The sequence below is a fragment of the Aegilops tauschii genome, chromosome 4 (assembly GCF_002575655.3).
Source record: "Aegilops tauschii subsp. strangulata cultivar AL8/78 chromosome 4, Aet v6.0, whole genome shotgun sequence".
Lineage (NCBI taxonomy): Eukaryota > Viridiplantae > Streptophyta > Magnoliopsida > Poales > Poaceae > Aegilops > Aegilops tauschii.
The window spans coordinates 343,323,533-343,335,973 of NC_053038.3; the positions used below are offsets into that span (position 1 = coordinate 343,323,533).

The following is a 12,441-nucleotide window of genomic DNA, read 5'->3' on the forward strand; positions in this document are numbered from 1 at the left end:
TCTGAAGACTTATTACACTTGAGGACCGTGTATCCTCCAGCCGGTTAGGCGTCATGCTTTGAGGATCCGAGAGTCATTGTGGATCGCCGGTGAACGGAGTCTGTGAAGGTTTGGAAGTCTACCTTGAAGACTTACCTGACTGATTGGGCGAGGACTAAGTGTCCTTAGCTCAAGGGAATAAGGTGAAGACGTGGTCTTTTGAGTTCAATCTCAGTCTCCTTAACCAGACATACAGTTGTCACAACAACTGGAACTGGTCTACCAAATCCTTGTCTTCATCAAGCTACTGGTTCTATCCCCTGCCTCCTTTACATTACAGTTTCTCTTCGTGAAGTCATTGCTTGCATGTCTGATTTGTTTCACTTCACTGTGTGAAGACTTTCACTTGTTTGGTTTCATATTGTCTTCCATTCCGATCTGCTCTACCTGCCTGCTATTAGTCTTCAGGCGTTCATTGTACTGTTAACTTGACTATGGCCTGTCTAGTGTAGTTTATCTTTCGCTGCATATCGTATAGGTGTTGTTTGGTTGTCTGTCTTCGAAGATCCTGCATCTTTTGAAGACTTCCATAAAAATCGCCTATTCACACCCCCTCTAGTCGATAACTAGCACTTTAACATTTCACATAGATAACGCGCCCTCTACCACACATTGCCCCAAATGCCTATAGACGATCACAATGTTTGGCAATCTCGTCATATATTTGATCCTGCCGAGGTACTTTTTATGTTCTCTCCTTGCAAACAGAAATGACAACATGTGCCCGAGTAAGTGAGGATTTTAGTTTAGCTCCCGTCCTTCATGGAACTCTTTATTATTTTAAAAGGTTAAAAGGTGTGTTTATGATTTATTTATTTTGACGTGAACAACAAAATCTCTACTTTTGCATTAGAAGAATAGAAGTTTTAGAAAAACTCTGTTAAGCCAGGGGAAAACCCATCGGGCACCGAGAAACTCATGTATAAGAACCTAAAACAGAAAGATCCCAGCCTACGTCTACGTGCCCCTAGCAGCCACCGCCCTGGTGGCCTCGTAGAACATCTCAATCTCATCTCTAATCAGTCCAGCAAGCGCGATCACGACAACTCTTTGTGCTGAAAAAACCTGTGGTTTCTTTCTTTTCCAAATATTCCATGCAATGTAAGCTGCGAGGGTGATCTCCTACCTGATCTTTTCCTTGGTCCTACCGCCTGTGCACGGCCTAGATCACCATTCTCTGATGGATGTTGTCGAAGAATCCACAACACCAATCCTGCCATTAGATTATTGGAACTGCATCTAGACTTCTCTCGTAAAGCGGCATGTCAAGGTAATGTGATCGGCGTCTCTTGTTCTTGGTCACAAAGACAACACAAGTCGTTATGCGGCCATCCCCTTACTCATAGTCGACCCGCCGTCCAATTTATGTTTTCGAGAAACAACCATAAGTAGAATTTTACCTTCCCCTCCATCTTGCCTCCAACGGGCCGTAGAATCAGTGGGCCTTGGGTCATCGGATAAATGGGCCCACATGGGCCGTAAACGGGCGTAATTGGTATGGGGCCAGCACGATAACGAGTCGTTAATAGGCCGGAAGAAAACAAAGGCTTAATTCTGTCACAGGCATAACGGGTCGTTAATGGGCCAGAATATAGTACGGACTGGAAACGGCGCCACGGGTTAACATGCCACAAACGGGCTGATTCTAACCACGGGCCGAATTTGGCCCATTAGGGGAACATGCTAGTTACGGGTCGAAAGTAATTGAGGACCGGAAAGGAGCCCAAGAATGTATGGGCCGTTAGTAGGCTGAAAGCAAACACGGGCTGGAAACGACCCACGTGAATCATGGGCCGTTACTGGGCATAAAGAAATTTACTGTTTATTATGGGCCAGAGTCACTGCGGCCCATTAAAGGCCCAAAGATACGAAAGGCCTTGTATGGGCCGAAAGACGTGTGGGCCATACATGGGCCGAAAATGAAACGGGCTGGTATTGTACTGGACAACCCGCATGACGCTGTTGGGGCCGATATCGGGAACGCCATAACGGGCCGTGAGTTACTGGGCCGTAAAATGGGCTATATGCAAACAGACCGTTAACAGGCTTTTCATTGGCTGGACCGCTAGCTTTTGACCAAGTCAAACGGGCCGGCCTTTGTAAGCTAAATGGGCCAGTGTTGGGCCGTCGCACGTGTCGACATATCATGGGCGCCTATCTGACCTAATGACGAGCTTACACGTGTTTCCTCCGGCCAATGAGAATTTTACACGTGGAAAATCGTCATTGGTCGTTGCTGTTAACGGGTTATCGGATTCAAAAGCAGACCCGATAGCTTAATGACGACCCGTTACGGTGGACGCCACGTGTCGGTTACCCTTGACGAAAGCACTTCCATGACGCGTCATTTATCGTCATGGAAGTGAACACTTCTGTGATGATAATTTTGATATTGTCATCGAACAGTTCTACGACGGCACATGTATGACTATTTTGATTCTGTCCTAAAATCGTCATGGATGTACATGCATGACAGAAAACGTGACCTACTATGACAAACACGTATCATCACGAAAGTGTAATTTTTTATAGTGTTTGCTATACTTAATGCTTTGTCACTAGGGCCCGAGTGCCATGATTTCATATCTGAACCCTTTATATTTCATGAATATATTTGTGTTCCTGGTCCGATCTTGCAAGTTATATGTACCTATTACGTGTAATGATCCGCATGCCCTAAGGTGAAAATAATTGGGATTCTTTCCGGTGATTATCGTAGTTTGAGAAATTCGTGTATTCACTATGTGTTAATGCTTTGTTTTGGTTCTCTATTAAAAGGAGACATTAATATCCCTTAGTTTCCTTATGGACCCCGCTGCCACAGGAGGGTAGGACAAAAGATGTCATGCAAGTTCTTATCGCAAGCATGTATGACTATATATGGAATACATGCCTATATTGCATTGATGAATTAGAGCTAGTTCTGTGTCGGCCTAGGTTATAACTGTTACATGCTGAATGTTATCCAATGTTATGATAGATCCAATGCCTACGTGCTTTTCACATATTGTTTTTGCTAAGTTACTACTGTTGCTGCTACTGTCACAATTGCTACAAAACTATTGCTGCTACCGTTACTGTTACCAGCATTGCTACTACTACCAAAATACCATACTACTGTGCTACTGATCACTCTGCTGCAGATATTTAGTCTTCATGTGTGGTTGAATTGACAGCTCAACTGCTAATAGTTGTTAATATTCTTTGGCTCCCCTTGTGTCGAATCAATAAATTCGGGTTGAATACTCTACCCTCGAAAACTGTTGCGATCCCCTATACTTGCGGGTTATCAGCACCCTTCGTGCCATGATGATTTGGCGCCATCGATGGCGCCGTATGGCGAACCGGTGGTGGCAAGAGAGGCAGTGGAACGCCCGCGTGATGTGACGCTTTAGGTGGACGCACCCCTTTGGGCGCGGTGGATGTCAACATGCATCCCGTCAGCCACTTCCTCCCGAGGAAGCGCCAAGGAGCACACCGTGTCAAGATCTGGTGGTCGTTGCACCAGGGCCACCACTTGGATATCCGCCCGGAGTCTCTCGACAAATCCATTCATAAAAAATAATAAGGATGAATTGTGTCAGAATACGATGCGAGATGATTGATGCTAAGTTCGAAACGCTCTATGTGACCAACAACTAAAGTGAGTTGCTGCATTGTGTGGAACTGACGAATCAGTAGTTGATGCCGATCGGGATTGAAACGAGTACACAGAAGAGCTGAAAACGGGTCCCAATCAAATTCCACGGGTCGTTTCTGAATCTACTGGAGCAAAATAGACGTTGGCCCAATGAAATTGGGTAATGCCATGGGAACCCAAAACGACGTATGGAACCCAAATATCTGAAATACTGTTCGCACAATGTTTTTCACAGGCGGGGATTCTTGCATGTGAACTGAGAAGAACATATGGACAAATGCACCTGCCCTAGACCAGCTAGAAGTTAATTCGCGTGCGCAAACGGAGATAGCAGAGCAGGGGACTGAGGTTTGTACTCACCGTTAGCCGGGGACGGTCCGGCGTCATGAATGATGATGAAGCAAACCCCCGTGAAAGCTGTTCAAAGCCATGGTCCGTTAACCCATGGGTAGTCCTCGTCGCGCTGTCCCGGGGCTCGATGTGAGTAGGAGGAGTTGCAAGAGACGAGGATGTGTCGATCCTAATCTTGGCGTCGCACCCATGGTCAATCACAATGTAGATTGTCCCTATGCTATATATCGATCAAACTGGTGAGGTCATCGATCTTGTGTGACTCCTCTTGGACAATGGCCGTGTTGGCATGGAGGTCAATGCAGATCTCGTTGAGAGAGGCGTTGAGCTTGTCGAAATAGTCCTTGAAGGAGGGGTCCATGGCCTTGATTTGAAGACGAACTTGACCTATATGGCGTGTTTCCACGAACTAAGCCAAGACGAGGGGCCACTAACTATGAACTAAGGCAGGGAGAGAGGAAATGGCTGGTCTCTGATACCAGATGTAAGGGGAGGAATGCAACTCTCACTCTCACATGGATCAATCACTCTCTCCGCGATCCTCTGGACGCCTTTCCCAGGCCGTCCACTTCTCCTTAAGTGGTGTCAGGCTCTGCGCTGACAATGGTGGCCCACTCCGGTCCCAGGTACCTCGCGTTGACGTGTCATGCATGGTTGGGTGGTGACTTGTCAATGACTGGGTCCAGAATGTCAGAGACACACGGGTGTCTGTGTCTGGGTTTACTGTATCTTTCGGAGGTCATTGACGTACGGCGACCGGACTCCACCTCTCCGCATTCAAGAATGACAGTGCGTTGCGATTCACCATCGTCCGTGCACGAGTTGGCCTCGCCTCCACGGTCGCGTTGCACACCCGACCAGGCAGGGCAGGTCGGCAGGTTCCGGACGGACCGTCGCCGCTGAATCGAGTCCGACCCGTGTGTGCCTGTCCGCCTTGCGCAGCAAACAAGACCCAAAACCGCGACTTGCGCCACAAACCGAAACCGCTGTCCCACGCCCAGCCCCGGCCCCCAGGGAAGGAAGGGAAGATCTCGCCACCAAAAACGAAGGAGCATTCATTGCCCGCGGCGAATCCAATGAACAAACATTCTAGCCTTGTCCCACTGACACGTGAACCTACATAATGCTCCTACCCCACCGGGCAGTGGCCGAGATGGGTGCGCTGCGCACCGGGCCAGTTCCCACTTCCCACCGCCGCCCGTGGTTTTCCTTTCGCCAAAGAAAAGCAGGCGAGTTTTGCACGAGCACCCCCGTCTTCCCACGAAACCCCCGATCCCGATCCCCATCCCGTCTGCAAGCCAAGCCCAGGTATAAATGGAGGACGGCTTCCCCTCCCAGAAGACCACCAAACCAGCACACGTCAACGGAACAGCTTAGCAAAATCCCCACCAAGGCCTAGAATATTCCCCAAAACCCCACGTCCCCTCTGCCGCCGCTCCCCACTCCACCAGTGTGCCACCCGGATCGATCGATCGATCGACAGCGATGGACACCCACGTCGGCTCCGTCGACGGGCCGTCGCCGGCGGCGGTGAACGGCGCGGTGGGCTGCCCGGCGTCCGCGCCGGGGTGCCCGATCATGTCCTCCCACCCGGTGGTCTCCGCAGGCGAGGCGTCGCTGGGGCGCCACCTGGCGCGCCGCCTCGTGCAGGTCGGCGTCAGCGACGTCTTCGCCGTGCCCGGGGACTTCAACCTCACGCTACTCGACCACCTCGTCGACGAGCCCGGGCTGCGCCTCATCGGCTGCTGCAACGAGCTCAACGCGGGCTACGCGGCCGACGGCTACGCGCGGGCCCGCGGCGTCGGCGCCTGCGCGGTCACCTTCACCGTCGGCGGCCTCAGCGTGCTCAACGCCATCGCCGGCGCCTACAGCGAGAACCTGCCCGTCATCTGCATCGCCGGCGGGCCCAACTCCAACGACTACGGCACCAACCGCATCCTCCACCACACCATCGGCATCCCGGACTTCTCACAGGAGCTACGCTGCTTCCAGACCGTCACCTGCCACCAGGTACCCACGCACGCGCGTTTCCTCATCATGCATTGCCCCTTCCTCATTCGATTCCTCCCTCTAGTTTGCTGACTCGATCTGGTTGGTCTCTTGTTATTTGTCGATTCAGGCGGTGGTGACCAACCTGGACGACGCGCACGAGCAGATCGACACGGCCATCGCGACGGCGCTCAGGGAGAGCAAGCCGGTGTACCTCAGCATCAGCTGCAACCTCCCCGGGCTACCTCACCCCACCTTTACCCGTGACCCAGTCCCCTTCTTCCTCGCCCCCAGGTAACAACTGCCCCTACTCTGTTCTTCCGGGTTGTCGTTTCCGTGAACGTAGTGCTCTGAATCTGATCAGAGGCTTTTTTCCCGATTATTGTGCCAACACTTTATCTTGGATCATGGAACGTTTTCACCCAATTATCTACTCCGTAGATCTTAACTCTTGATTTGCTGTACTAACTGATGGGAGCTTAGGATTTTATCACCACAAAAATGCACCCGGTTGAATCATGACTTCATTAGCATTGAGAATTTAAGATCGTGAATTTTGATGCTATCTGTATCTGAAGTGACCGATGCACTGAACAGAGTATTGTTGTAATATGATTGTACTCCATTTGAAGCCATCTGATGAACTGAACTGTGTTGTGAAAAATTGCAGGATGAGCAACAAGATGGGGCTCGAGGCTGCAGTGGAGGCAACTGTCGAGTTCCTGAACAAGGCGGTGAAGCCAGTGCTTGTCGCCGGCCCCAAATTGCGCGTGGCGAAGGCGGGGAAGGCCTTCGTCGACCTCGTGGACGCCAGTGGGTATGCCTATGCTATAATGCCATCGGCCAAGGGCTTTGTGCCAGAGACGCACCCCCACTTCCTCGGCACCTACTGGGGCGCCGTCAGCACCGCCTTCTGCGCCGAGATTGTGGAGTCGGCCGACGCCTACCTCTTCGCAGGCCCTATCTTCAACGACTACAGCTCTGTTGGCTACTCGTTCCTGCTCAAGAAGGACAAGGCCATCATCGTGCAGCCTGAGCGTGTCATCGTCGGGAACGGCCCGGCATTCGGCTGCGTCATGATGAAGGAGTACCTGTCTGCATTGGCCAAGCGGGTTCAGAAGAACAACACTGCCTACGAGAACTACAAGAGGATCTTCGTGCCTGAGGGCCATCCGCTGAAGGGCGAGGCGAACGAGCCGCTGCGTGTCAATGTGCTCTTCAAGCACATCCAGGACATGCTTACGGGTGACAGTGCAGTGCTCGCTGAGACCGGTGACTCCTGGTTCAACTGCCAGAAGCTCAAGCTGCCCGAGGGCTGCGGGTGAGCTCCTGATTCTACAATGTTGTGATGGTGCATGTTTCCTCCTTGTTTGTCTTTGTGATGTCTTGTTGTGCCATAAGCAGGGTTGGTTGTTTGTTTGCACGCTGCAGGTATGAATTCCAAATGCAGTATGGCTCGATTGGATGGTCAGTGGGTGCATTGCTCGGGTACGCGCAAGGTGCAAGCGACAAGCGTGTTATAGCCTGCATTGGTGATGGGAGCTTCCAGGTGAGATATTCCACAATGTTCTGATCTCTGCTGCCGTGTGCTGCAATTTCTTGCACTGCGTGCTGTTTCTAATGTGATGCCCGGGGAATTCCGTTGTCTGCAGGTGACAGCACAGGATGTGTCAACTATGCTGCGGTGCGAACAGAACAGCATAATCTTCCTGATCAACAATGGCGGGTACACCATCGAGGTGGAGATCCACGACGGGCCTTACAATGTCATCAAGAACTGGAACTACACCGCCCTTGTGGAGGCCATCCACAACGGGGAGGGCAAATGCTGGACTGCCAAGGTAAGCACGCACTCTTTTGTCCATTGCACAAGCATCAGAGAAGAACGAGGCGAGCTTGCAGAACTGCTGCTGATGCATGTTTTTGTGTTGCGCAGGTGAAGTGCGAGGAGGAGCTGACGGCGGCGATAGAGACGGCGCTGGGGGAGAAGAAGGACTCTCTGTGCTTCATCGAGGTGATCGCGCACAAGGACGACACCAGCAAAGAGCTTCTCGAGTGGGGTTCCAGGGTCTCTGCTGCCAACTCCAGGCCACCCAACCCCCAGTAGACCAAGCAAACTTGCCTGCATCAGTAGTAGTAGCAGCAGCACGCACGTTGCCCATCAAATAATGTGAACAGTTTATCTTTGCTCTTCTGTTATGTTCTTAGTTTTGTGCCTACTAGTGACTTGTGAGCTGTGGCCATCGCCTGTGTTCTATCATGCCAATGCTACGAAGATTATGAGATATTTCTAGCTTGCCTCGGCTATTTGTGTGTGTGCCTTCTTTCAAAATGTGCGGCCAATATTTGAAAATCACGAGCTACTCCTGAGTGGCTCCTCGAGGAATCTAGAAGCGCAATCCAACATGCATGGACTCGGAATCTAGAAGCGCAATCCAACATGCATGGACTCGGAATAGAATCTTGCAAATATGATAGTTTTGGTTAGCTAGAAAGTGAGCTAATAATGGCAAGCTAGTACTGCAACTTGTGGAGCAGTTCGGCCCTTTTTCTAGAGAAAACGTACTAATTCTGGAGCAAGTAGGCTTGGCGCTTTGCTCTCGGCAAAGGAAAGCCCTGCGTACGTACATGCATCTGCTGCATCTCCTGGAGCTATTGTGTTTGTTTGTGGGTTTTGATATTGCCACCATGTGCTGCTTTCGCCGGCTAAAAGACGGACAGCGTGCAAGGGATCGGCCAATCAACCATTTAATCACCTAAAGCGAAAGGCATGCCCCCGTTTATGTGGGCACCACACCGCAAATATCAGAGGCTGCTTTGCGTAGAAAAGTGAGATAACGACAACCTTTCAAGTTTCCGCATGTGACAAGGACACGGGACAGGGTATCCGCCGCTACGTTCTCTGGTTCATCTGCCCCTTGTTTTCAATGCGTCACGCTGGTTCAGATTATGGAAGAGTAAAAGCACTTCAGGTACCAACTTATATGGAATGTGATGATTTAGTCTTACATTTGCAAAATGCAGCTCTACCATACCCAGTTTGCACTGGATGTGTTTATTTAGTCCCTGGCCTATCACAACGCGACAATGGCAGCCAGGTGGTCGGACCGGTCGTTGCCTGCACTTTTGCAGAAAACACCCTGCCGTTTTGTCTAATTAACCCGCGCTATAGGGGCACCTGAATTAAATCTGTCGCAAATCCCCTTCGCGTCCGCTCATTGCTTCTGTGTTCAGTTCCCCATCTCCAGCTCCATGCTCCTAGCTCGCCGCCGCCAGCAAGCTCACCGCCGGCGTCAAGCTTTCAGTCGCAGTCTAGCTCGCCCTCATGGTCTCCTGGGATGATCTCTCAAGCTCCTCGTTTGACGGTGACTCCGTCACCAGTTAGGTTAGCCCCCTTGGTGATGCAGCTGGGGTTAGGGTTAGGGTTAGGTTCATGCAGGAAAATTGGGTATTTGATTGAAGAGGCCTATTTGTTTTTGTTGTAGGCACCCGCCACCATTTTCTGCTCACAATGGAGAGGCCTTGCTACAAAATTTGCTTCTAGATGTGAGCACCTAGCTGTGTGTGAGAAGCTGCTGGCATTTTCTTCAGTGGATAGTGGTAGGAGGTTCTTAACTTGTGCACAGAAGGTTAGTAGCTAATTATTCATTTTGCATAGCTCTGTATTGCTTGTTCTGCATAGTGTGTTTCAAGTGTTGATGACTGTGCCAGTGTTTTTGTGTAATCATTAGATTTTTAGTTAGCACGGTGATTCTGCAATTCACTGAATTTGTTCGGTGTTAACATTTAACTGGATTTTTTTTCATTTTTAATAGTTAACTGAATTTGTGCAGTGTGAATAGAGAACTAAACTTTTACAGTTGTTATGTTAACTGTTAACTGAATTTGTGCAGTGTGGATAGATAAATGAGCTTTTTTAGTTATTATGTTAACTGTTAACTGCATTTGGTTAGTTAACCGCCTTTCTGAACTTAAGTGTTTTCATTTTACAAATATGTCACCATTTGTGCACATAACTTAATTTTTTCATAGGTTTATGTGAATTCTCTATTGTTTTCTGTTTAGGCCTAATTGTAAATTTCTCCTTTTCCAATTGATAGGAAGCACCTAAATGCAACTATGTTGAGTGGGTTGACCCTGACTGGCCTGTCCCTTTGAAGATGAGCCTAGCTAGGATTTGGGACATGTATGAGGATGAGAACAAGCTGAGGCTGAGGCAAAATGTAGTTAATGCAGAAGAAAATTTCAAGATCATGGAAGAGAAGGAGAAGATGGAAAAAGAGTTGAGGTTTTTTAAGGTTGATTTTGTAAAAATGGTGCCTGACAAAGAGAAGGCATTGGCCCAACTAGGCAACACACATCTTGCTCTGACAGACCTGAAGCAAGAACTTGAGAAGAAGAATTTTTTTGACAAATCCGTCACAAATATTCATCAGGTTGTGAGGGCCAAGGCAGAGAAAGAGAGGGGCCTAATGCAGCAGGAGAGGGAAAAATTAATGGAAGAGAGGGACAGTTTGGTGTTGCAGAGAGATCAGCTAAAGTAAGATAAAAAGAAGTTGGAGTATACGATGGGTGATATCTTCAAGCATAAGGAGGAAACCAAGGGCAAGAAAAGGAAGCTAAAGGAGATGCTGGATGAATTTGAGTGATGATGTGCACTGTTGTTGTAATGGTCCCATAATTTGTAGTAGCTCTAATTTGATGAACTGGCAGAGATATTTAAGTGATTTGTGTGAACTGGCTGAAGTACTTTCTGTAATGCAGTATGTGTGAACTTGAGTAATGTGTGTAATGCAGCATGTGTGAACTCTAGTAACTGGAAGTTCTAAAATTTAAATGATTTGTTTGAAAGTGTTAAAATTTAAATGATTTTTATCCAATTTACTGAATATGCCTGAAAGTGTTAAAATTAAACTGAATTTTATCCAGTTAACTGAATTTGGCTGAAAGTGTTCTAGTTCAAGTGAACCAGTTATTGATCATGTATTATAGTTTACTGAATTTATCCCCTTAACTAAATAGTACCAAAATGTCTCACTATTGACAGATAAGTGAATTTATCCCCTTAACTGGAAATTCGACAGAAAGAAAACTGAACTGTTGTTTAATACTGTTTCAGTTTACTGTTGTTTCTCAGTTAACTGAAGTATTTCAGTTAACTGAATTCTTTCAATAAACTAAATTATTTGAGTTAACTAAATTCTAAAGGTAAGTTACTTTATCTAAATCAACTGAATTTTTCAGTTAACTGAAAGTTACTTTATCCAGTTTAACTAAATTTGTGTGTAAGTGTGAATAGCTAAGTGATTTGTCCTGGACGAGGCCGAGTGCATGGATTTATCCCCATCATTGTTCAAAAAATCTTCCGATTCAGTAATTTATCGTCCGATTTATCGCTACTCTTGGGGTGACCGATAAGATTATGACTTATCTTCACCATTTATCGTTTGGGCCGATTTATCACTATGACAAGCGATTTATCAGGAATCTACCAATAAATCGGGCCTATTCATAGCACTATATTTGAAAAAAACTATGTTTATTTTCATTTTGTGGACCTTGTTACACTATATGTACTGTTGTCCTATTTTTTCGTCATTATACGAGGATTCAAACGCTAGTACTCAAGGTAACACTTATGTCCAATATTATTTTGGTGTTGAATATAGCATATTTTAGTGTTTGGAACCTAAGATATGTAAAAAAATGGTCGATTAATAGTCGACCGACAAAATCAATTAATCGGCCGATTTCCAATTAATCTCTAATCCCCAGCTGACTGAGATGCTCAACATAGTCCAACTAACAAAATTTGATTCTAAGTGAATTTGCATGAGGAGGCATCAGTGTACGTCCTATTTTGGTACAATGCAGCATATGTGCCTACACAATGTTGCATTCTCTTTTTTGTAAAGTTGTAGCAAGAGACCACAACAAAATTGGCACATCACACCAACATAGGAGCACATCAGAGCAACAATGGCAGTAATTTAAAGGAAATAAAACATCATCATCCATAGCATAGAAGAGCAGTACTTGTTCACATCAAACTCCGCTGGTAGATCAGACATTAAATTGGTTGACATGATCCATGGTATACCATAGTACTTTGTTCACTACTTAACTTATGTGCTCAAATATAGGAGCACACCTAAGCAACATGCCCAAAATATTCCTAACTTATATGCTGCAATATACCAGCATACCTAAGCTCTTCTTCAAGACTCTTCATTGCATCAGCACAAGCTTCAGTTGATCTTCAACAGCTTCGGGCGCTCCGAACGGCGAGGCTCCACTGCAACGAGAGCCCTTGACGCGGAGCATCTTACGGACATCACCATGTCAAGAGTCCGTTTGGCAAGTGACACGTGTGACATCTACTTCACATACACAAAGGTGAATCATCTCCTTTACACGTGCTC

General features: G+C 47.6%; 1 protein-coding gene and 1 non-coding gene across 2 annotated transcripts; both read left to right on the forward strand.

Annotated features, from left to right (window-relative positions):
- Positions 1–5,328: 5,328 nt before the first annotated feature.
- Positions 5,329–8,326, forward strand: LOC109733433 (pyruvate decarboxylase 2). The gene is made up of 6 exons (XM_020292649.4): positions 5,329–6,040; positions 6,150–6,313; positions 6,690–7,340; positions 7,451–7,568; positions 7,672–7,860; positions 7,956–8,326. The coding sequence occupies exons 1-6, from the start codon at positions 5,516–5,518 to the stop codon at positions 8,124–8,126; spliced, it is 1,818 nt and encodes a 605-aa protein (XP_020148238.1). The 5' UTR covers positions 5,329–5,515; the 3' UTR covers positions 8,127–8,326.
- A 906-nt stretch (positions 8,327–9,232) lies between these two features.
- Positions 9,233–10,861, forward strand: LOC109733417 (uncharacterized). The gene is made up of 3 exons (XR_006662060.2): positions 9,233–9,404; positions 9,505–9,648; positions 10,120–10,861. It is a non-coding gene; the product is annotated as an uncharacterized protein (transcript).
- The last annotated feature ends 1,580 nt before the right edge of the window (positions 10,862–12,441 follow it).